The sequence below is a fragment of the Saccopteryx bilineata genome, chromosome 4, assembly GCF_036850765.1.
Source record: "Saccopteryx bilineata isolate mSacBil1 chromosome 4, mSacBil1_pri_phased_curated, whole genome shotgun sequence".
NCBI classification, from domain to species: Eukaryota; Metazoa; Chordata; class Mammalia; order Chiroptera; family Emballonuridae; genus Saccopteryx; species Saccopteryx bilineata.
In genome coordinates this window covers 129,606,928-129,630,548 of record NC_089493.1, presented here as the reverse complement: position 1 = coordinate 129,630,548, position 23,621 = coordinate 129,606,928, and the positions used below count along the sequence as shown (strand labels likewise).

The 23,621-nt window shown below is 52.2% G+C and overlaps 1 protein-coding gene across 1 annotated transcript in view; it reads right to left on the bottom strand.

Moving 5' to 3' along the window:
- Nucleotides 1–9,501: 9,501 nt before the first annotated feature.
- LOXL1 (lysyl oxidase like 1) overlaps nt 9,502–23,621 on the bottom strand; it is a 33,119-nt gene continuing 18,999 nt past the window's right edge. Inside the window, exons 2-7 of the mRNA XM_066278118.1 lie at nt 21,584–21,692; nt 15,116–15,253; nt 14,579–14,735; nt 13,921–14,016; nt 12,188–12,303; nt 9,502–9,842 (exon numbers count right to left, since the gene is read on the bottom strand). Coding sequence (XP_066134215.1) covers nt 9,836–9,842; nt 12,188–12,303; nt 13,921–14,016; nt 14,579–14,735; nt 15,116–15,253; nt 21,584–21,692 — 623 coding nt within the window. The 3' untranslated portion in view covers nt 9,502–9,835. The remainder of the gene's footprint in view (nt 9,843–12,187; nt 12,304–13,920; nt 14,017–14,578; nt 14,736–15,115; nt 15,254–21,583; nt 21,693–23,621) is intronic.

Here is a 23,621-nt window from a genome sequence, read left to right as displayed (position 1 = left end):
GGCACATGGCTAAGTGTGAACAAGTGAGCTGCCATCATCCTCATTATCAGTAGCCTCCTGCTGGGAGTCCCCCCCCCCAGGTCCTTGTGCTCCCCACCCCAAGGCTTAGGTCTAAAGTGTCTGTGAATGATGCACACCAGGAATGATGGAAGTCTGCCCCAGGGAGAAAGGGACAGAGAAAGGAGTTAAGTAGGATGAGGTGGAAGCTGGCAGAGGGAAGAGGATGAAAAGCTGGGTGAGGGGGCTGAGGCTTTGCTAGTAGTGGGGACAGTGTCCTCAAGGAACTTTGAGGCACACAGCTGAGTGGTGTCTTGTGGCCAAGCTACGCAGGAATTGGAGATGCCCACTCTTGGAGGTTCAGTCAGAGAGCCTATGTTAGCTCACGAGAGGGGACTGAAGACCACAGGCCCCTCTCTGATGTTCTAGGGTAAGAGTAAGATGACTCAGGACATTGACTTTTCCACTTGGTAGCCAAGGACTCAAAGTAGATTACATTTGATTTTGAAAAATAAAAGGAAAAAAAGAAGAACAAATGATTTTATATAGTCAGGACACATGGGAACCTAGAGGCACACCTGCTTTCCCTGACTTCCATGTTTTCAGTTTTAGCTTTATAGCTCATTCAAGCCCTTCTCATTCTCAGAGAGTTCTGACCTTTCCAGGGTGACGTGGGTCATGTGCACCCTCAGGTCCCAGGTTCTGGCTGCTCTCCACAGCCGTATCCACAGGCTCCTTCTCTGAGGCTCCTGGGGTATGGGCAGTGCCTTTCATTCCTCCCAGCCAGGCCTGCCCATGGGCACCTCCTGCATGACTCACTCTGGGTGTGCTAGGGGGGCTCTGGAGAGCTGTGTGGCTATTTCCAGAGGACGCCGTGCCTGCGGCATGTGCGTGGATGCAGCTAGGGCGAGGGGCAGGTTCCATGCATGATCAGCTGCCTCAGAGGCCTCTTGTCTTGCCCACAAAGGGGAGGAGATGCCTGGTGGGAGCTGAGAAGTAGTCCCCCACCCCAGCTAGAGGGGCAAGTGTTGTCATGTTGGTCTGGTCCCTCTAGGATCAGCAGGGCCAGTGTGGGTGCCACAGGACTGGGCAGGAGACCTCTGATGCAGCGGGGTGGGTGCTGGGCCCTTGGCCCCCTCTTAGGGTCAGAGGTCAGAGGCTTTGTTTTCATGAACTCTGTAAACATCCTCACAAACCACCCCACCACCCTTGGTAGAAGTCATTCCAATAGATTAAGAAGCTCCTTGCCTAAAAGTCAGGAAGGCCTGACCAGGCAGTGGCACAGTGGATAGAGCGTCCGACTGGGATGCAGAGGACCGAGGCTGAAGACCTTTTCCTTCGAAACCCCAAAGGTGTCACAATGAAGAATTGATGCTTCTCATCTTTCTCCGTTCCTGTCTGTCCCTATCTGTCCCTCTCTCTGACTCTCTCTGTCTCTGTCACAAAAAAATAAAATAAAAGTCAGGAAGGACATTGGGCCAGATCTCAGATCTTCCACTGAAGTATGAGGGGCAGGCCTCCTCTTCCCTGAGAAGAAAGAAATGAAAATACAAGGGAAAGGAGCCAGCTGGAGTAACCGAGTCAGCCAGTGATAAATTATCTATATTCCGTAGTTACAATACAAAGCAAGAACAGCAGGATCTGTATGTAACTATGGCCAGTGATCTGGAAACCCCTCCCCCTGTTTACCCCACTGAAACTCCCCCTCCCCTCTCCTTGAGTCCTGGGAAACCTTAAGCAAAGGAATCACATGCCCATTGCTTAGATACTGTACAGGTATATATCCTGTAAGAAAGTCAACTTCGGGGGCCCTGTGTTTTGGAGTTACAAATCCCACATGCTCCGCCGGCTGTAATAAATCCTACTTCCTTCAGCAAGTTGTCTGGGCGTTTTGGTCCTCCTTTGATTCATGCAATATATGGTGCATTGGCCAGGACCCAAAGAGGAAGGATGCCCACAATTGACAAACTTCAGGCACCTGTTGGGGAGCCCCCAAGCCACCCTGCAGACGCACCTCATGAGCATATGCCGGGGATTTTCCTATGTGGACGCCTCTGTAGGATGGAGGGGGGGGATCCCATTCACTGGTCCCAGCAATGATCAAACACAGAGGATCAGGAAAATGAGGGTGCATCAGAGCCACGGTCAGGAAAACCGGGCAAGGGAAGCTGGCTGAGGTCCTGCCCTACTGGGCAAAAGGGAGGCCTGATCACCCTCCAGAGGAGGAGTCACTAATTGCCCTCCATAGGTTAGAAGAGGTGACTATGCACTCTTCACAGGTGTGGGGAGTGGTCCCCACAGGAGTGGTGACTCATCACTCTCCACAGGTGTGGGAGACTGTGTGAAAGAGTGAGTGTGGCGTGAATGAGATGGACACCGGGGAGGAATTCCGACTCTCTCCCACAGGGCCGAAGTGTGTGTTGGGTCCCGAACTGCAGTCCTGCAGGGTGCCTCATAGGGCTAAGAGGCAGAATAGCGTGCTGACAGTTTATAGCAGCCTGTCATAAGCCAAGAGGGCCTGCCATTCCCGTGAGGGGAGCAGCCGGTGACAGTCTGAAGCGAGTGGGTTCCCTTCCAAGTTTCCCCTCCCTTCCCCCATTTCTTCTTGTGGGGTGACTGTTGTCTGTCATGGGGGGTATGGAAGGTTCACAGGAAAAACCCACTCCTTTAGCCATGATGGTCAAGAATGTTAAGAAAGGGTTCTCAGGGGTTTACATGGTTACCGTGTCCCCAGGGAAATTGAGGACCTTGTATAGATTAGAATAGCCCACTTCCGGGGCAGGGTGGCCATCAGAAGGAAGCTTAGATAAGTCTGTTGTACAGAAGGTGTAGCAGGTAGCCACAAGAGATCCAGACCACCCCGACCAGTTTCCCTACATAAACACTTAGCTTAGAGGTCAGACTTCTACAGTATTGGTAGCTAAGGCAGAGAAGCCTTCCACCAGACCCAGCAAGCCACTGCAGCAGCCAAAGCCAGAAATTTTAACCCCTACTGAACCAGAAGAAGCAGAAATTTTGGCTCCTCCACCTTTCGTGCCAGTGAGGCTGTACCCATCCATACCTGATTCTCTGTCCACCCCAGATACTGCACTGACTCAGGCCCGTCATCGTCAGATTTATCAGGTCCCAGCATAAGCTCGGCCGAGCCCGAACCTGAGGTGACTTCCACTGCATCTCCAGAATCAGGCCCAGGCTCTCTTCCCCTGGCTGGGAGGTTACAACGGTGCCTAAGCCTAGGCTTGTTCTAACTCTAATCATTCCCAGAGAGGAGGATTGGAGGATTTTTGCTGCCTCCTGGGAAGCCTCCAAGCCAAAAACTAAGTAAAAAATACCCTGGAGTCTGGGCTGAAGAAAATCCCCCTTGGCTGGTAATAAACCAAGTGACAGTGTGGATAGAGTTAAAGCCTAGGGCACTGCCTGTCAGCCAGAAATAATACCGATTCCTAGGAGGCCTGGGAAGGAATCCAGGTGCATTTACAAAGGCTCAAGGAGCCGTGCCAGTCACCCTAGAATACTCCCTTGCCTTCTGTCAGAAAACTGGGGACCAATGATTATCAGCCAGTACAGGATTTGAGGGTCGTAAAGGAGGCAGAAGTTACTCTGAACCCAACAGTACCAAACCCGTACACACTCCTAAGCCTCCTCCCTGCTCAAGTCTCCTGGTTCACTTGCTTGGACTTAAAAGATGCCTTCTTTAGTATAAAGCTGGCTCCTGAAAGCCGGGAGCTGTTTGCCTTCCAGTGGGAGGACCCGGCTACAGGGGCTAAGGTGCAGTACACCTGGACTAGGTTCCCATAAGGCTTCAAGAACTCCCCTACCATCCTTGGGTAGGCCCTCGCTTGGGACCTCCAGAGGTTTCCGGCACAGGACATCAGGTGTGTCCTCCTTCAGTATGTGGATGACCTTTTGCTAGGTCATGAGACGCTCCAAGGATGTGCTTGAGGAATAGATGAGCTTCTACGTCATTTAGAGAAGAAGAAGACCCAGATCTTCCAAAGGCAAGTAACGTACTTGGGATTCATTCTCCAGCAGGGGGAGAGGAGGCTAGGGGTAGAATGGAAACAGGTCATTCAGAACATTCCAACCCCACCACGAGGAGACAAGTTAGAGAGTTCCTGGGTGCAGTAGATTCTGCCGTTTGTGGATCCTCAGCTTTGCAGTACTGGCCAAACCCCTCTATAAAGTCACAAAGTGGAGAGAAAAAGAGTCCATGGATTGGGGGCCAGACAGGACTATCTTTCAGACTCATAAAAAGGAGTTACAAGTTGCCCCAGCGCTAGGTCTTTCTAACCTAGGAAAATCTTTTGTGCTGTACGTCTCAGAGAGGAGCAAGACAGCAGTAGGTATATTAACCCAGGATTTTGGGTCATTGCCTAGACTGGAAGCCTACCTCTCCAAGCAACTAGACAAAGTTGCAAAGGGCTGACCACTATGCTTAAGAGCCCTAGCAGCCACTGCCATGCTGGTGCAAGAGGCAGACAAACTAACTTTAGGACAAGACCTGAGAGTGCGGGTGCCACATACAGTAGTGACTGATGAATGCCAAAGGGCATCACTGGCTCACTAAAGCTTGCCTCACTAAGTACCAGAGCTTATTATATAAAAAACCCAAGACTAGTAATAGAGGTATGTACCACTTTAAATCCAGCAACGCTGCTCCCAGTGAATGAGGGAAAGCTACAGCACAGTTGCTTGGAAGACCTTGACTCAGTGTACTCCAGCGGGCAGGACTTACTGGATCAGCCCCTAAGGGAGCCTGAATGGGAGCTGTATGTAAATGAAAGCAGCTCCATCAACTCAAAGGGAGAAAGGCAGGGGGTGGGGTGTGTGCAGGAGTGACTCTAACAGATACTATAGAGATGCGATCTCTACCCCAAGGCTCTTCTGCTCAGCACACAGAACTGATTGTCCCGACTTGAGCCCTAGAGCTCAGTGAAAGGAAGAGTGAATATCTATACAGATTCTGTTTTGCCTTTCACATTCCCCAAGTATATGAGGCAACTTACAAAGAGAGAGGACTCTTAACTGCTGGTGGCAAAGAACTTAGATATCCAGGAGAAATTCTTCAGCTGCTGGAAGCAGCCTAGAAGCCAAACAGATAGCAATAATCCACTGCCAAGGACACCAGAAGGCAGGATAGGTAGAAGCCTAACCCATCCGTACTGGAAAGGCCAGAGAAGTACTAAGGGCATTGCTCAGAGAAGTAATTCCAAGGTTTGGACTTCCACTTTGGATAGGCTCTGACAACAGCCTGGCCTTTGTGGCTAAGGTAGTACAAGAAACAGCTCAAGCATTAGACACCACCTGGAAGCTTCACGCAGCATACAGACCTCACAGGGTGGGGGGAAGGTGGAACACATGAGTAGGACTCTGAAATTAGGGCTTAGCAAATTATGTCAGGAAACAGGTCTTAAACAGGTACAAGCTTTGCCTCTAATATTGCTTAGGTTTGGTGCACCCCCTCCAAGAACACCGGTATTCACCTTATGAGGTATTATACAATAGGCCTCCCCCAATATTACATAGCTTGCCAGGGACTCCCCAAGAATTAGGAGAAACAACTACATAGGCAATTAAGAGCTTCTGGCAAGGTGGCCAGTATCCTATCCAAGTGGGTGCTCGATAGGGCTCTGATCAATTTGTTAGCTCCTGTCCATTCTTTTTCCCTGGAAAACCAGGTGTGGGTTGAGGATTAGAATCCAGCTCCCCTCCTGCCCATGTGGAAGGGACTCTACACCAAGATCCTGATCACTCCCACTGCTGCCAAGATAGAAGGCATATCCACCCAGATTCACCACAGCCGGCTTAAGCCTGCGGCCCCAGCAGAGACACCTTTGTGGACAGCAGAGACTGACCTTGTAAGTTGACCCTGAGAAGGACAACATGCCCTGCTCCAGCCACAAACTGGGAGCTAGCTGGTCCATGTACGTCAGAAGCCTAAGGAACCTCACCATGGAGCTCATTATAATTGGACTCTGGGGGGAGGGGAACTAGGGCAGAGGACTGTGAACTATGTATCCATGTCATCAAGGAAGGCCAAAAGGCCTTGACCACATTGTTTTTCTATCGCTTCTATGAGTGTGAGGGAACTGCACCTATAATCAGACTCAATATTCAGTGTGTGACCCAGGGGATAACCAGCCCTATGTCTGTTATGATCTTACAGATCCTCCTACTTTATCAATACTTGAAATAAAAATAGCAGCAGGAGGATGGGGGAAATGGGTAGAAGGACCAACAATAGCCCAGAGCAAAATTAAAGGAAACCCCAGTAGCCTTTTTAGGGGATAGTTCTCAGCCTTTAGTAGGTTTAAAACCCTAATAGGAGCAGTCTTACTACTCATAGGGATTTGCTTAATAGGTCCATGGTCCATGTTTGTTGCCACTATTGATGAACAGCATAAGGAACATGATAGAGGCCACAGTACAGCAATGAACCACGGCCCATGTATACTTTACCCACCACTATCAGGCCTTCCCCTGGGATCAGATGAAGAATGTGAGACTCCAGTATAAAAGAAATTCTGAAGTCTCAAAGTGGGGAATGAGGAAGGATGGGTAGGCCCCCTCTTCCCTGAGAAGGAAAAAATGAAAAGAATACAAGGGAAAGGAGCCAGCTGGGGTAACCAAGTCAGCCAGTGATAAATTATCTATATCCCATAGTTGCAAAACAAGAACAGCAGGATCTGTATGTAATTATAGCCAGTGATCTGGAAACCCTTCCCCCTGTTTACCCCACTGAAACTCCCCCTCCCCTCTCCTTGAGTCCTGGGAAACCTTAAACAAAGAAATCACTCGCCCATTGCTTAGATACTGTAAAGGTATATAACCTGTAAGAAAGTCAACTTCGGGGGGCCCGTGTTTTGGAGTTATAAATCTCACGTGCTCCACCGGCTGTAATAAATCCTACTTCCTTCAGCAAGTTGTCTGGGCATTTTTGTCCTCTTTTGATTCCTGCAATACCATGACACAGGCCTGAGTGGCTTCACAAAACAAGCAGGCAATGAGGGAAGGAGAAATATTTCAGCCTGGGTCCTACATTGAGGGCCTGCTGCTCTGGGTTGCTGGCAGCTATGAGCGTCAGAGGCTGAGGTGGCGGCGGGTGGCGGGGAGAAGGCCGTCTGTGGATGGGACAGCAGTGGGGTCTGGGTCCCAGCTGCCCCTAAAACTGGTTTTCACTCGAGTCCCCACCCGCCCAGCCACACACACCTCCCAGCACCCTCCTTCTACTGGGAAGCCTTTCTGAAGGTCTATTCTGGCTGGTGTCTAATGCCCCCCACTTCTGCCTTGGTCGGCAGTAGTGCCCAGCCCATTCCAGGCTGTAGTCTCTCCACTGGCTGCCCGATTCTGCATCCAGCAGGCTAGTCCCCCACCTGCCACCTCCCCATCTTCTCTGCCTGAGCAGCACAGGAGCTCAAGGAGCCTCACCCCTCAAGGCACAATGTGGCCCATGGAGGACAGAGTTAGGACCCCAGTCAGGCCCCCAGCCTCTCCTACAGCCTCTCTTTGTCCCTACTGCTTTACGGCTACACCCACTGCAACTATTAGTACTTAACAGAGAGGAAGGCTGTCTCCCCTCTAACAGCAGTGTCTGGGAGGTGGTAAGGACGAGGGGCTCTGAGCAGGTGACAGTGAGGCCCTGTGCAGCTCAGGCGGTTCCAGCACATCAGTATGCAGAGGGGCTGGGGGGTTGTGAGCCCCAGGTGGAGGTGCTGGGCCAGGAGTAGAGAGGACTTGCCTGCCATGCCTCCCTTCTTTTCCTGGGAAGCCCTGTGAGGTGCTGAGTGCCAAGCTCAGGTGGATGCCTGGGCATGGCCAGGGACCAAGAGAGACCCTGGTTGGTGCCAAGGCCCTCGCCAACCAGCCAAGTCTCTTAGAAGTCCCCTTTCAAGAAATAGCCCTTCTCCATGTAACTGGAGAAGGTTGTGTTGCTCCTCCCCCTCCTCATCTCCCTCCCGGCCCTCCAGGCTGTCCAACGCCAGGCAGGCCACCCCTCAGGCATCTGCTGAGCTTGTGGCCTCACACAGGCTGCCATTCTGGGCTTCCTCTCTGACCTGGGAGTTGAAGACCTTGGATCCCACCTCGAAGATCCTCTAACAGTCTGGAGTATGGTGACCTTGTCTGAGCCCAACTTGCTCACACTTGGGGGTGTTTAAATCAAGACAGCATCTCTGAGGCACACAGGGGTGAGGGGAGCCACAGGACAATGGCCTCAGATGACAGGCTTGTGCCCACTTTCTCCAGGCCTCTGGCCAGCCCTGGATGGAGAATGGCAGGGCTGAAGCACCCTACTGGTGCCAGGAAACAGCTGAACCCTAGCAAGTCCCAACAAGGGAAGGTGGAGGGGTTGTGGCAATGGCCCCTGCACTTCATCCTGCTGCCTGGCTGGGAGTGGCCAAGGACTCAGGAGGCTGGGCCCAGGGCCCTCTGGAAGCACAGCATGGCCCCAGGAAACCCTCCCTCTCCACCCTCTTAAAAGACCTAGTTGCTGCCAGGGACCCTGAGGCATGAATTGAATGAAAGGGTCTCCTTTCTGTGGACTCGAGTGCAGGTGGGGGGAGGTGTCCACAGGAATCTGGAGACATTGGTGCAGCCCCTGCAGCTCACCCAGGGCTGTCCCTGTAGTAGGAGCTCACTGCCAGCCATTGCAGCATGTGGGCAGGAGATGCTGGGGAAACCGAAGCCCTGAGGTGTCACCTGCCCTGCCCAAGGTCACACAGCCAGTGAGCGTGAAAATTAGCCCTGGGGACCCAGTGCTGTTTGTTGACTGTTTCTTGCCCCTTTTCATGATTGTTACTCCCCCAGGAAGGCAGGGAGCTGGCAGGGGGCAGGTGGGTGCAGAGGTATCCTGAGGGCTCGTGGGAGGGGGAGGAAGAGAGGAGATACACACTTTGCTTCTTCCTGCTGTGATCCAGCATCCAGTACCCCGGGGAGAGGGAGGGCTGCAGCAGCCAAGAGCCTCCCTCCACCTCTGACTCCCAGCCCCACCAGCCCCTGCCAGGAATGCCCCTGGTCCTCCACTTCCAGGGAAGAGGCCGCCTCCACATGAGGGCGCCACCGTTCCCCCAGCGGTTGTCTCACTCGGTGTGGCGCACACATGATTCTGTCCCGTGAGATGACAGCAGGAACCACGTCTGACTGCTGTGCGTGCTCAGCCCCAGCGCAGCCTAGCACTCACAGGTGCTCCGTGTGTGAATACGTGGCTGCATGTGAGAGAGAGGAGGGTGGGGGAGTGAGGCTGCAGGGGTGAGAGACTGAACTGGGACCTCCCCCCCAGGGGAGGGGCATCCTCTTCCCACACCCAGGACGTGGCCTTGGGGAAAAATCCCTCAGATTTCCACCGTGGACTTGTCGCCCTTCTGGTCAAGCTGTAGTCCTGAAGGGGTAGTGGCTGCTCTTTCCAAGTTCCGCCAGGAGAAGGAGGAAGCCCCAGGTTGTCCCCTGAGCCCAGCTGAGCCCTGGCCAGCCCAGCTCAGCGGAGAGGCCACATGCAGAACCACAGAGTTAGAAAAACTTTGTTTTATTCAGCCCACGTCTGGGCAATCTTGCTCTGTGGTATGGTCAAAATATAAAAAATAAAAAACCAACAACCGACAAAATAATGTGGTAGAGAAAACTTAAGTATGAAATCGGGGCTGGCATCTGGAATCCCTGTGGTTTCGGTCCAGGTTCGCTCCCTGAGGCCGGCAGGGAGGGATGCCCCTGTGTCCTGCTGCCCCTGCCTGTGGGTGGGGGGTGGCACCCCTCGGACCAGGTTTGTCCTGGTGGGAGGCTGCTTGGGAAGTGGGACCTGCCTTGGGAAGCGGCGAGTTTGGCTGTCTGTCCAACTTCTCCAAGATCAGGATCTAAGGAGAGAAAGAGAGATAGGCTTCTGGGTAGGGCTTCCCCTGTTGCTCTCCACAAGGACCCCACTCCCTGCACCCCAGCCCAGACCCCACGTGGGAGGGCAGGCACAGAAATCTGGCTGGGGGATAGGGGCCCCTCAGTCCAGGCCCAAGAAGAGGAGGCTGACGAACCCCCACCCAGGGCATAGTCTCAGCACCCCCACCCCCTGCCCCTGAGGGTCTCCTAGGCAGAGCTGCTACTGTTTGGAAATACTTTCTAACTTAGTATATTTTTTAAGCCTCTTTTTCCTTTTCAAAAACAAGATTGAAACCCACAGGCGTCAGTCCTGTGGCCTGGTTGTGAAGGCTCCTTCCAGCTTCCTGTGCACTGGGCCAGCCGCCTGACTGCGGTCAGGGTCCCAGAGATGCTGTAATAAGACCTGAGCCTTCCCAAGCACTTACGTCAAGGACTCCGAAGGAAGGATCCACAGCTCCCCGGGGGAGCAGGGGTGGGAGTGGGGGCTATTTCTTCATCTGCCCTGTCGAGGGGCAGTTCCAATGGTGCTCCCTGGGAAGGGGAGACTGGTTGAACCCAATTTCCCCAGCAGCAGGCAGGACAAAATGGGGGTGTAGGCTCCCTGTCCCACTGCACACTCGCCCGCCCACCCTCCCTCCCTCCTTCCTTTCTTCTTTCCTTCCTTCTCCTTTTATATAATTGCCTCCCGAAAAACCTCTGCCATTTGACTGGTCCCTGAATCTGAGTGAAGGAGACACGGAGGGGTGAGAAAGTGCTGGAAACCCAGGTCTGCAAAAGAGCCTTCTGCCAGGGATGGGGCAGGACTCAGTCGTTCCCAACACACTTCGTGCCCTGAGTAATTCTGATCTAATGCTGCTTATGAGAAACCTGATCTCTGCACAGCGCCAGAGGCTGCTAGTCTCGTTTTTCATATACATGGTGTGACTACGCGTGTGTGTGGAGGAGGTCTGTGAACAGTTAGGTCAGTGGTAGCAGCCAAGGATGAAAGAGCTTTCTCTAAATGAGCCCTGGCCAGCTCACGCCAAACCCCAGTCCCGCTCACACTGAACCCCGACCTTGTCACACGCCAAGCCCTGACCCTGGTTACAGGTTCCACCTCTCTTACCTGTCAAGCATTAATAAGCATACACTTTGGGTAGAGAGGCCTCCCTGGGCCTTGGAAGAGAGTTGCTTTGATCTGAACAGACATTTTAAATCCACTTGGAGTAGGGTGCAGTTTCTTTATGAACTTGTAAGCAAGGATCTCCTCTGCAAAGTACTTCATGTGGGGAAGCAGGAGAGAGACCAAGGACAATCAACCTGGGGCTGCAGCAGCTGAGGACACTGCCCAGAAGTTGTGTGCCAAAGTCCTAGGCCCAGAGTTTATCAATTCAACAGTGGGGCCCAGGGATGGGTGACAGTTCATTCCAACCTGAATCACCTCTAATCTGGGGCTGTTGAATTCATTCTACTTGATAAGGTACACCAGTGGTCACAGACACCATTTGTCGAGTGCACCATTCATGTTTGACCATGCACAGGCCTTTCAAACCCTCTTCACAAGGCCATGTGCTATGTAAAAGATGACTATTTTGGCCCTGGCCGGTTGGCTCAGCGGTAGAGCATCAGCCTGGCGTGCGGGGGGGACCCGGGTTCGATTCCCGGCCAGGGCACATAGGAGAAGCGCCCATTTGCTTCTCCACCCCCACCCCTCCTTCCTCTCTGTCTCTCTCTTCCCCTCCCACAGCCAAGGCTCCATTGGAGCAAATATGGCCTGGGCACTGGGGATGGCTTCCTTGGCCTCTGCCCCAGGCGCTAGAGTGGCTCTGGTCTCAGCAGAGCGTCGCCCCGGAGGGGCAGAGCCTCGCCCCTGGTGGGCGTACCGGGTGGATTTCGGTCGGACGCATGCGGGAGTCTGTCTGACTATCTCTCCCCGTTTCCAGCTTCAGAAAAATACAAAAACAAACAAAAAAAAAGATGCCTATTTTGTATGTCCCCATTGAGAAAAGGAACTCAGAGACATAAAGCGAACTGTTGAGTGCCACAGAGCCAGGGAGTCACAGGACTAGGATTACAGGTTCTGGGCACTTCCACCCAATAGTGCCGTATCCTGCCAGCTCCCTCTAGAGACATTTTCGGGAGCCGCAGCCCAGACCAGCACTGCAGCCTGAGCCCCACCACAAGCACTCAGCCTGAGGCTCGCACAGTCCGTGGGCTGGGCCCAACTGCAACCGTACTGGGCAGTTGAGGTGACCCCAAGTGTAAGTATCATGTGTATTGTATGTGGCCAGCCTGCTCCCCAGACAGGAAAGCGGCTGGGGCTGGGTGAGGAGGGCAGGTGAGCACTTACTGGACAATTTTGCAGTTTGTTGTAGAAACGTAGCGACCTGTATAGTGGATGTTGCACCTCACCACATTGTTAGTGAAGTCGGACTCCAGAACGATGTACTTAGGGTTCACGTGCACCTGCACAGGGGACAGAAGATAACGGGGTCTGGTTGGGGGACTGAGCTTCACTTCATCACCAGGGGACAGAGAGACAGACAGACAGACATGGAGGAGACAGAGAGAGGGAGACAGGGAGGTACAGAAAGACCACATGAGACAAAGAGACATGGAGACAGAGGTGACTGATGGAGAGACACGGGGAGATGCAAATCGATAGAGGGAGGAGAGACAGGACAGTTACAGTTGAAGAACACATTAGATCCCCCTTTGTCAGAAGACAGGAAGCTTGCTCACAGCCAGAACCCAGGGCCAGGAGGGCCCCACAGCTCAGTTAGGGGCACTGAGGTCAGAGGGGTTGGGTTCCCCCTGGGAAGCACAGAAAGGAGCGAGGGCCAAGCAGGTATCCCATGCCTGGCTTCTGACTCTGAGGCTCACATTCCTTCACCACAGAAGCCCGTCTGTATGACCCACTGAAGGCTTGTCTGATGACAGGTGGCATAGCCTGCTCAGGAGCCCAAGGTGCCTGACACTCACTAAGGGGATGGCCCAGCATAATCTGTCCTTTTGTTTCTGAAGGACAGCTGTCCAGACACAAGGAAGCCTTTCAAATGTTGGATTATTGGTCGGGAGGCAGTTTCACTGGGGTAGGCCAGACCCAGCAACTAAAGCAGAACACTTAAGATCAAATGGAAGGATGTTACTTGTAACCCACATACTGCTTATATGGCTTCAATCCCCAGCACTGCAGCCTGAGCCCCAGTGCCCAGAATTCAGAGGGGCCTTTGCATAGTTTTGGTGAGTGGGTGAAGGACGGAAGAACTCAATGTCCTTGACAATGACCCTGACTCTTAGGTGAGGTGGAGAGAGGCCCACGAAGCCTGCTAAGAGGCGGTCAGGACGGATGGCTGTGTCCTGCATGCAGCCACCCCAAGAGCCATCTTCACGTAGTCAAGGCTGACTTCCAAGCCTGTCTTCACTGCTCCTCCTTTCGGGGCACCTGGCACAATGACCCTGGACCGCTTTTTGTGCCTGTGTGGAGGAGGCTGAGACTGGCCTCCCCAGGTGAGGTCATGACAACTGGGCCTCTGCACAGCCTGAGCAGGGACATTCCATAGTGGGTAGTGTCCTTAATGCGCTTTTCTACGTGTCCCCCTCCCCGAGGGAAGGGGTATTGGAGCAAGCGTGCATTGGAGGGGGCTCAGGCTGGAAGGGACTTTTGTTCACAGGAGCTCCTGACTTTTCAGGGGTCACCGTGCGGAGCTGAAGGTCTCTCTCTGACGGTGTTGTCTTCTCCCTGATGGTCTGCCCTACCTGCAGACATGGGGATTGACCACATGGCTTTCCAAGTCCTCTATCACTTAGAGAAGACAGTCACTACCTCTTCTAACACCACCACACCTGGCCCCAGGGCACCTTGGTGTCTTTATGGAGAGAGACTGTCCCACCTGAAGCTAAGATCTTCTCTTCAGGTGGGAAGTGCAGGCCTCTCCAAGATGCCCCAACACGCTGCTGCCCCCGCTCTGCTGCTGGGAAGCAGGAGACACGCCTGGACGCTGAGGCACGTCTTGGAGTGGGCGCTCCAATGTGAGCATCAGGCTGGGGTGGGGTGGGGGGCGCCCAGACCGCGAGACTCACCTTGAGGATATAGTTCCCGGGCTGCACGTCCGTTATGTCTATCCACTGACAGTCAATGTCCGCGTTGTATGTGTCATAGCAGCCTGGGCTCAGGCCCTGGGGACAGAGACGAGGGTTAGCAAGGGGTGCTATGTCCTCCACAGAGCCCTTCACTCTAGCAGCCAGGCCTTTCTTCCTCTGCGATTTGCCCTGACCTTGGTTGAGGGCAGCCACTCAGGGAGGGTCTGTCCTCTCCTAGGCCCACAGGGTCGGTGGACAGAGATGATAGAGAGACACAACTGACTACTCAGAGGAGCAAATGAAGAAGAGGCATGCCTAGGAGAAATGGGTGGAGGACAGATGGCTCCTCTGGGATGCCTGGACAGACAAAGATGAGTCTGGGTAGACAAATAGGCAAATGGAATATCATGCTGTCCAGATTCTGTTGGAATATTCCTTCCTTCCATGAGCAGACAACCTGGGAATGATGCAGGAAGGGAACTGGCGGAGGGGGAAGTGCCCGCGGGGCCCTGTAACGGCCTGATGCCTGGCAAGTAGAGCTGAGTGGCCAGGGGCCTCCTCTCAGTGTAGCCCAGGCTGCACTGCTGTCCGCCCCTCTGGCCCCCAGGCTGGGGCTGCCGCCGCCTCCCACATGCCTGCCCGGCCTCTCTAGCCCAACCTGTGTGTGTGAGGTGCATGCATAGCGCTTGAGGTTGCCGAAGTCGCAGGTGCTGTCCTCTAGGCAGAAGCTGGCCTTGTGGCCCTCGGCGACCTTCTTGCCCGTGGCTGCATCCAGCAGGTCATAGTGGCTGAACTCGTCCATGCTGTGGTAATGTCTGGGGGCAGAGGACGGAAGGGGAGAGAAGAAGGCTTCATCATCCTGGGGCTTCCCCTCCTCCCCAAGATGGACCCAGGTGACCCCGCTGTGACACAGCCTTGTGACCAATCTGGGTCCCACAGGCAGCATCTCTTTTGTCCCCACCCAGCCAGATCACCCTAGGAGGAAAGCCCATTAGGACTCCTCATTCCCTTTTGGACAGGTACCTGTATTACCAATGCCCTTTATTCTAGACCTTTCCTTTGTCAAGACAGCGCCCTCCATGTCCCCTCTCCCAGCCTTTTTGCCAAGGCTCCTACCAGCACCTATGCACCCCAGGAGCATTACCGGAAGTGGGAGGCTGGGACATGAGTCCTCGGCCCAGGGTCCCCCACTCACTGGTGGCAGCTGTGCCATTCCCAGGTGTGCCGTGGCCGGTTTGGGAGGAAGTCCGCTGAGCCCTGGTTCTTCACACGCTGGGGGAAGCGCAACAGCACCCGCACGTCGTAGTCGGTGGCCTCGGGGGCATAAGCTGTGCTGCAGAGACAAGCAGGAAGACAAGAGTGGCGCTGGGAACTGTGACACTGAAACCCAGAACGGGCCAACTTGTCCTTGAAGACCCTGACATCTGACCCCTGCCCTGAGGCTCAGGCCTCCCCCTCCTCTCTCCACAGGGTGTCGGTATCTGGCCTGATGTTGACCCTCTGAAGGTCTCTGATGCCTGCAGGTGACCCTCACTCAGTTGGGGACAGCCCCTGGGAGTGGGGCATATAAAATCTTTTTTTTTTTTTTAGTATTTTTTTAATTGATTTTAGAGAGAGCTAAGGAGAGAGTGGGAGAGAGACAGGAATATCTGTTCCTGTATGGCAGGGGTCGGGAACCTATGGCTCGCGGGCCAGACGTGGCTCTTTTGATGGCTGCATCTGGCTCGCAGACAAATCTTTAATAAAAAAAATAACAATGTTAAAAATATAAAACATTCTCATGTATTACAATCCATTCATTTCCTACTGCTCATGTTCATGGTTGTGGGTAGCTGGAGCCAATCACAGCTATCCTCCGGGACAACACCAAATTTTTATTGGATAATGCATAATGTATATGGGTCATTGTGAGGTCAGGAAGTAAACTTCCCTCCTTTTAATCAAGTAGCAGCTAGTTAATTGCAGAAACCCTTTTGACAAAGAAGATGGCTAAAAGAAAAAAAGGTGAGGAGTATCGTACTTTTCAGCAGGAATGAACAGAGGAATTCGCCTTTGTGGAGAGAACAGGTTCTGCAGTGTGTCTAATATTCAATGATAAAATTGCATCGATGAAATGGTCAAATATAAAGCGGCACTTCGACACACGCCATACTACATTTGCATTGAAATATCCAGTGGGGGACAGCAGGAAGAAAGCATGTCAAGAGCTACTGTGCAGAGTGCAAGCTAGTCAGCAGCAACTCCATGTTTAGACCCAACAAAGGGACTGGAATTCAGCTAGCTTTGCTGGTGCTTTAGCAATTGTGAGAAACGGAAAGCGATGTTGCCAATGAACTTTTTGACAACTTTTCGGATAAAGACAAGATAATCAAATGAATAAAAGACATGCCTCTACTGGCAAGAACTGTTCACGATCGTACCATCATGATGGCAAATCAAATTGAGGCAACACAAATAAAGGACATAAATGCAGCACCATTCTTTTCTCCCGCTTTGGATGAGTCAACATACGTAAGCCATTTATCCCAGTTCAGTGTGATTGCAAGGTATGCTGTCGGTGACACACTATGTGAGGAAAGTCTTGCTGTTTTGCCTATGAAAGAGACAACAAGAGGGGAGGATTTATTCAAGTCTTTCACTGAGTTTGCTAAGGAAAAATATCTACCGATGGATAAACTTATTTATGGTGTGTACTGATGGTGCTCTGTGCATGGTGGGGAAAAACAGAGGATTCATAGCGCTTCCTCGTGAACATAAAAAGAGACCCATCCTAAATTTTCACTGCATCCTACATCAGGAAGTGCTTTGTGCTCAGATGTGTGGCGAGCAGCTTGGTGAGGTGATGTTACTGGTCATTCAGGTGGTCAACTTTATTGTTGCCCAAGCTTTAAATGATCGCCAGTTTAAAACACTGCTAGATGAAGTTGGGAATAATTATCCTGGTCTGCTTCTGCACAGCAGTGTGCGTTGGTTGTCAAGAGGGAAGGTGCTCAGTCATTTTGCAGCTTGTCTGAGCGAAATCTGGACTTTCCTTGAAATGAAAAACGTCGAGCATCCTGAGTTAGCTAACACTGAGTGGCTCCTGAAGTTCTACTATCTCGTGGACATGACTGAACATCTGAACCAGCTCAGTGTGAAAATGCAAGGCGTTGGAAATACAGTCTTATCTCTTCAACAAGCAGTGTTTGCATTTGAAAACAAGCTGGAACTCTTCATTGCCGACATTGAAACAGGTCGTTTACTACACTTTGAAAAACTGGGAGAGTTTAAAGATGCATGCACAGCAAGTGACCCTGCTCAACATCTTGATCTCCAGCAGCTAGCAGGTTTCACATCTAATCTGCAGTCATTCAAAGCACACTTTGGAGAATTTCGTGAGTGCACTCATCTTTTTAAGTTCATAACCCATCCACACAAGTGTGCAGTGGACAGCGCTGACCTGAGTTACATCCCCGGTGTCTCCATCAGAGATTTTGAGCTACAAGCTGATGACCTGAAGGCCTCAGACATGTGGGTGAATAAGTTCAAGTCACTGAATGAAGATTTGGAAAGACTTGCATGACAGCAAGCAGAGTTGGCGAGCAAACACAAGTGGGGAGAAATGAAAAAACTTCAACCTGGGGACCAGCTGATTGTCAAAACTTGGAATGGGCTTCCCGTCACATACCACACACTGCAGCATGTGAGTATTGCTGCACTGACAATGTTTGGCTCTATGTATGCATGTGAGCAGTCTTTCTCACATCTAAAGAACGTTAAGACGAATCTACGATCACGTTTAATGGATGGAAGTCTCAACGCCTGCATAAAGCTTAACTTCACCATGTATCAACCAGACTACAAAGCCATCAACAAAACCATGTAGCACCAGAAGTTGCATTAATGGTAAGAAGTACTCTATTCATCATTGGTTAGCAACAGCATAACAACGTTATTAAAAAGAATTCAGAGACTTATTGTACTTTTAAAGTGTTGGTCTTACATAAAATGCACACATTTGCTTGTATTTAGTGTTAAACATATTGTATGGCTCTCACGGAATTACATTTTAAAATATGTGGCGTTCATGGCTCTCTCAGCCAAAAAGGTTCCCGACCCCTGCTGTATGGGGCCTAACTGGGGATTGAACCAGCAACCTCTGAGCTTCGGGACAATGCTCTAACCAACTGTGCTATCCTGCCAAGGGAAAACCTTTAGAGGTCTTTAAAAAAAAAGGGCCTATCTAGGAGATTCTGATGTCCTCCCTTCTTTAAACAGAGCCCTAATTATTGACTGAAGTCAGCATGTCTTGGGTGTGGGCCTAAGAAACAAGCTGGGGCTCTTGAGTGTCAAAGCCCCTTCCCTGGCCCTGCTTGCTTGTCTTTCGCTCCCCACACACCAAGTTCCAGCTTCAAGCACTGTTTTTCAAAGGGAACTTAATTCTCTTGCTATTCCGTATGTTGCCCATGCAACATGCTTGACTCAGAACTCACTCAGCCTCCTAGGCCAACTCAGTTACCCTCCTGAAGGAAGTCTCTGATTGCCCTACTTAAAGAAAGTTGTTTTTGTTTGTTTGTTTGTTCGTTTTAAGGAAGACAGATTGTGAGAGAGAGAGGGAGAGGGAGACTGGAAGGAAGAAAGATGGGAAAGCATCAACTCATTTGTAGATGTGGCACTTTAGTTGTTCTTTGATTGCTCTCATATGTGCCTTGATCAGATCTCCAGCCGAGCCAGTGACTCAAGCCAGCGACCTTGGACTTCAGGCCAGCAACGACCCTGAACTTCAGGCCAGCGACCTTGGGCTCCAGCCAGTGACCTTGGGATCATGTTGATGATCCTGGGCTCAAGCCAGCGACCCAACCCCATGCTCAAGCTGGTGACCTCGGGTTTTGAATCAGGGATCTCAGAGTTCCGGGTTGACGCTCCATCCACTGCGCCACACACTAGTCAGGCTTAAAGAAACCTTGGCTGCTTGTGAGCTCTGATAGTGATACCAAATATTTCCCAAGCTAGATCCATTGTCACCAGGTCACCTCTCCCTGATCGTGTGTCTCCGGGGCCAGCGACCTGCCCTTTCCTGTTCAGGAATTTGGGGTCTGGTGCAGACAGCTGGCTCACAATTCACTTACTGACCCCTATTCCCAGCTAAGATAGACTGTCCTGACTGGCCTCAGGAGCACTTCCCTGGCACTCACTATGGTCTCGGCAGAAGGTGGCTACCTGTGGGAATCAGCTCTCTCTGAGAGGCTGTCTGGACAACAGGCAGTGCAGGCTTCTCTCTGCCAGGACACAAGGCTCTGGCCTTGTCTGGGTGAGGCTGGGAACCCATCTGCTTCTGGTTTGGAACAAACACCCTCCGTCCCCTGTTGAGTGCAATGTTGCCCTTCTGTTCGGCTCAGCACACTGTGGGAAACCATCAAGGTCCAGGTTCTAGGCCCAGCTTGGCCACAAACTCGTGGTGAGATTTGGAGCAGGTCCCTTCCCTTGTCTAGGTACTGCTGGCCATTTGTGCTCTGGCACCAGTCTGTGGCCCACACTTCTGACGATCTCTGAGGGCCCATTGTCCAGGGCCTGGGTGCTGTCAGGTTTTCTAGGTCTGTGCTCTGTGCTGGCCCCCGCCAAGGCCTCTGCCCTTGCCAACCACGCCCTCTCTGTCCTCACACAGCTCCAGCCTGCACGCCACAGCTCCTGCCAGCTTTCCTCCCATTCCCTGTGGCTGGGTTCTATCCCTGGGGCAAGTCTCTCCAGCTAGATCAGGACCCCCCCTTCCCCAGCCCATCCAGGAGCTCCAGTCTACACACACATGGCTGCTTCATAAAGACAGTGTGATGGTTTGGTTTTGACTCAAACTCCTCAGAAGCAAGCCTGAATGGATAGCCACGGAGGCAGGCTGTGAGCTCCTCGCTGCCTGCTGGAGGGGTCACAGCAGGATCACTATTGCTGTGTTCCCTTCCCATGGACCACTGAGACGAGACGAGACCTGTGGGTGGGCCTGCGCCCAGCACTGCGGCCACATGCTGCCGCCACCACCAGTCTGCAATGAGACCAGGACGTGCAGCAGCAGTAAACCAGCTACAGCACGAACCCCACTGCTCAGTTCAGCTGACACTTCCCTTCCTGAAGCCAGGCTTCTCTTGCTGAAGGAGCTAGTCCAGCGACTTCCTGGTGTAAGCCCCTTACTTCGTTACACAGAGGAAACTGTGGTCATCTACTTTGGCAGTGGGCTAGAAGTCCCGTAAGAGAGAAAATGTTTGGATTCCGAAGGGCTTCCCAGATACTAAAAATAAAAGTAAATAAAGAGTTCAAATGTCCAAAAAAAAAAAAAGAACGAATACAGCTAGTGCTCGACTTATGACCACGATTGGTTCGACAGACCAGTCGTAACACGATTTGGTCGTAAGTTGAGTAGGCTATATGTACAGTACTGTGAAATGATGTCATAAAAATCTTTAAGTCATATTTTATCATAATTTTCTTTCATTATTGTTATATATAATAATTTTCTTTGTTCGTTTTATGCCATTTGTATCATCTCTACACCATTTTGTTTCTTATTTTTACATTTGTCAGGTTTAAGTAAAACACTGCATTACCAGCACAACTGGTTTAATATTTGCAAAGACAATTTCCTCTTGGTAGACATCTTGGGAGGGGTTTGATGAAAAATATCCAAGACACAAAACACAAATTGCTGTACCGAGTCTGGGATAATAGTTGAAATGGTGCACGCGGTGATGGTAGTGCTGCTGGAAGCTGGTCCGCACTGTTGTACACCCAGCTGGGCAACGCTTGCGCTGCCAGACGCGGAGCAGTCGTGGCTAGCAATTGTGGTCGTAAAGTCGAATGGTCGTAATTTGCATAGGTCATAAGTCGATCAATACCTGTAATTAAGAAAACTAGGTGCTTCCAGAATAGAGAATTGTCCACAAAGGATGGAGGTCAGTGTACTATTCTTTAATGGCTCTTCAGCACAGGGAGCTGTCCCCAACCAAACCTTATGTAGCTGAGCTGAATATTCCCTGTTAATAAAGTTAGAGCCCACTCTGCAGGAAGCAGAATCTCCCAGGGATCATGGAGGATGACTGTGCTCACCCTTGCATCCTATAAATGGGTTTCTTTCTTCTCTCTGGTGGTGTCACACATAACTGAGGCCTCTCTGCCACCCATGCCCACTGTCCCTGCTGTGACCAAAGCAGGCAGCGTGGGTCAGCCACAGCAGTATCTGTTCTCTGTGGAGGTGGCCCTGTGCTCTGGCTCCCTGTCCTGATGTCTCCCTGAGGACTTTCCCTGGCCCTCACAGGAGCCCCGAGAACCTGGGCCCTAGTGTGGAACCTTCTCAGAAGGTGGCAAGGGGCAGGTTTAGTTCCTGTTATCGCACCTGTTTCCTGAGCGGGGGACACACACACTGTTGCTGATGTGAAGATAAAAAGCCACAGAGAATGTTAGGCTCCTTGCACAGTGAGGTATGCAGAAATGCTGGCTGACAACCTGTTCCCTCCCCCTCCTGGCTCCCTTAGGGCAGGCAAGGCTCATAGATGACAAGGATCAGGTCCTGAGAGGCTCAGATACTTGGCAAGGGCCATGTGGTTCGCATGCAGCTGGGCAGCCTGGTTGGCAGGTAGGTGGGTCCTGGGTGACTCCTAGGGACTGTCCTAGTGCTCAAACTTCATCCTCAGGTCCTTACCTGGCCAGGCACTTCTCCTCCGCTGCACAGCGCAGGGAGTACAGGTGGGCTCTCTGGACATAAGTGGATGCTTGCACATAGTTGGGGTCCGGGACCAAGTCAGGAAGACCTGGGAATGGTCAGAGGGAGAAAGGGAGGAGGGAGGAAGAACATGACATTGAGGAGAGTCAGGCTGGCCATGGTTCATGCCCAGAGAACTCCCCTGCCCAAAACACATTGTCATTCTCCTTTCTCTACATAGGCTGCCACCTCCTCGAGGAAGCCCCCAGTCTGAGCTATGTGTGGGGTGTGAACTCTTCTCCCAAGGGTGCAGGTGTGGGGTTAGGGAGGTCAGGGAGCAGGAGCTCACCTCTGGAGCTCTGTGCTGTGGGACCACTGAGACCTCTTGGCAGAGCTGAGACATGAGCAAAGCTGGGAGACGGGAGATTGTGGAGAGCCAGAGAAGAGGGAAGGGTGTTCTTGGTAATGGGAAGAGCATGGACAAGGGCCGGGAGACAAGACTGAATGAACCAGGTAATTTCCTGACAAGGACACTTCCCTCCACGTCCTTATTACCAGGCTTCTGCACCAGCCTCCAAACACTCTCAGCTCCTCTTTCCCACATTCTGCATAAAACACCAAGATAGGCCTGACCTGTGGTGGCGCAGTGGATAAAGTGTCGACCTGGAAATGCTGAGGTCGCTGGTTTGAAACCCTGGGCTTGCCTGGTCAAGGCACACATGGGAGTTGATGCTTCCAGCTCCTCCCCCTTCTCTCTCTCTGTCTCTCTCGCCTCTCTCTCCTTCTCTGTCTCTCTCTCCTCTTTAAAAATGAATAAATAAAAAATTTAAAAAATTAACAAAACAAAACAAAACAAAACACCAAGATAGCCCTGGGCTTCTGGTCACCAGCAGGTCCCAGCAGGCTGTGGGAAGAGCCAGGTGAATGCTCATGGCAGGAGTGGGGATGGCAGGAAGGGATGGGTTAGAAGGAAACATGTCCCCAGAACAGGTTGCTGATGGGGCACCATTCTCAGCCTGGGCACCCAGCCCGACCCCTTTCTTCCTGCCATTTTCCCGGAGACAGGACCACGCCCTACTCTGTCTGCTCTAGCCTCTAACTTGCAGTGCCCAGGGGAAGTCTGGAGTTTGCTCCAGCCCCTGTGACCACCTGTTCCCAGGATGTGTCAGAGCAGGGCTCCCCATCCTACTTTTCTTCCTCCTCACACCTCCCCATGCGTAAGTTATTCTAACTGAGCCTTATTAGGAATGAGCAGAAATCAAACTCAGGTATCCAGACCCCATCTTGGGGGTGAGGGAGTGAGGGGAACCCAGGGTGCACTGACTTAAAGGGAAGTGAGCCCGTGGCCTCTATGTCCCCTCCCCTCTCAGGCTTTAGGGATTCTGGCCGATAAATGATGAATGAGGCTGTAAGTTCCTCTTAGCTCCCTTTAAGCCCTCTGCTCTTAGGGGACAAGCATGGTTGGGTACTTGAGTCATACGTACAGGCTTCCAGATCCTTCTTGCTGCCAAAACCCTCTCATCAGCTTTTAGGTTCAGAAGATGCAGCAGAGGAGAGGACTCTGGCTTCCAAGCCCATCACACAGGTATCTGCCTGTGGACCACCCTCATGCACACAGCCCTTGGGCTCCCAGACCGTCGCCCTGCTCACCCTGGGGCCCCAGGCTCATGTGGGGACTTGGTCTTGGTCCAGGCAGCCAGTGTGACCTCACCTACTTGGAATGAAGAGAAAGCTTGAAGCACAAGGGTGGGTGAGGATGAGGTGGCTCCTGGCTAATGGGGGCCGTCTTGGCCAGCCTGGGTCCCATTACTCCAGCCCCCAGGAATGCCTGCCGTCATTTTCCAAGAGATCCTCAGGCCTTTAAAGGGGCCACCTTGCTGCCCTGCTCATTCTCACCCACTGGTATGGAAAAGCCTTGGGGGGTAGGGTGGGATGGAGTGGGGGGAGGCAAGGAAGACAGGAGTTGGCCTCTTCCCCAATATCAAAGTGCCTTTCCCTCAGCAACATGGTGAGGTAGGTCAGCTGGGCTTGAAGCCTC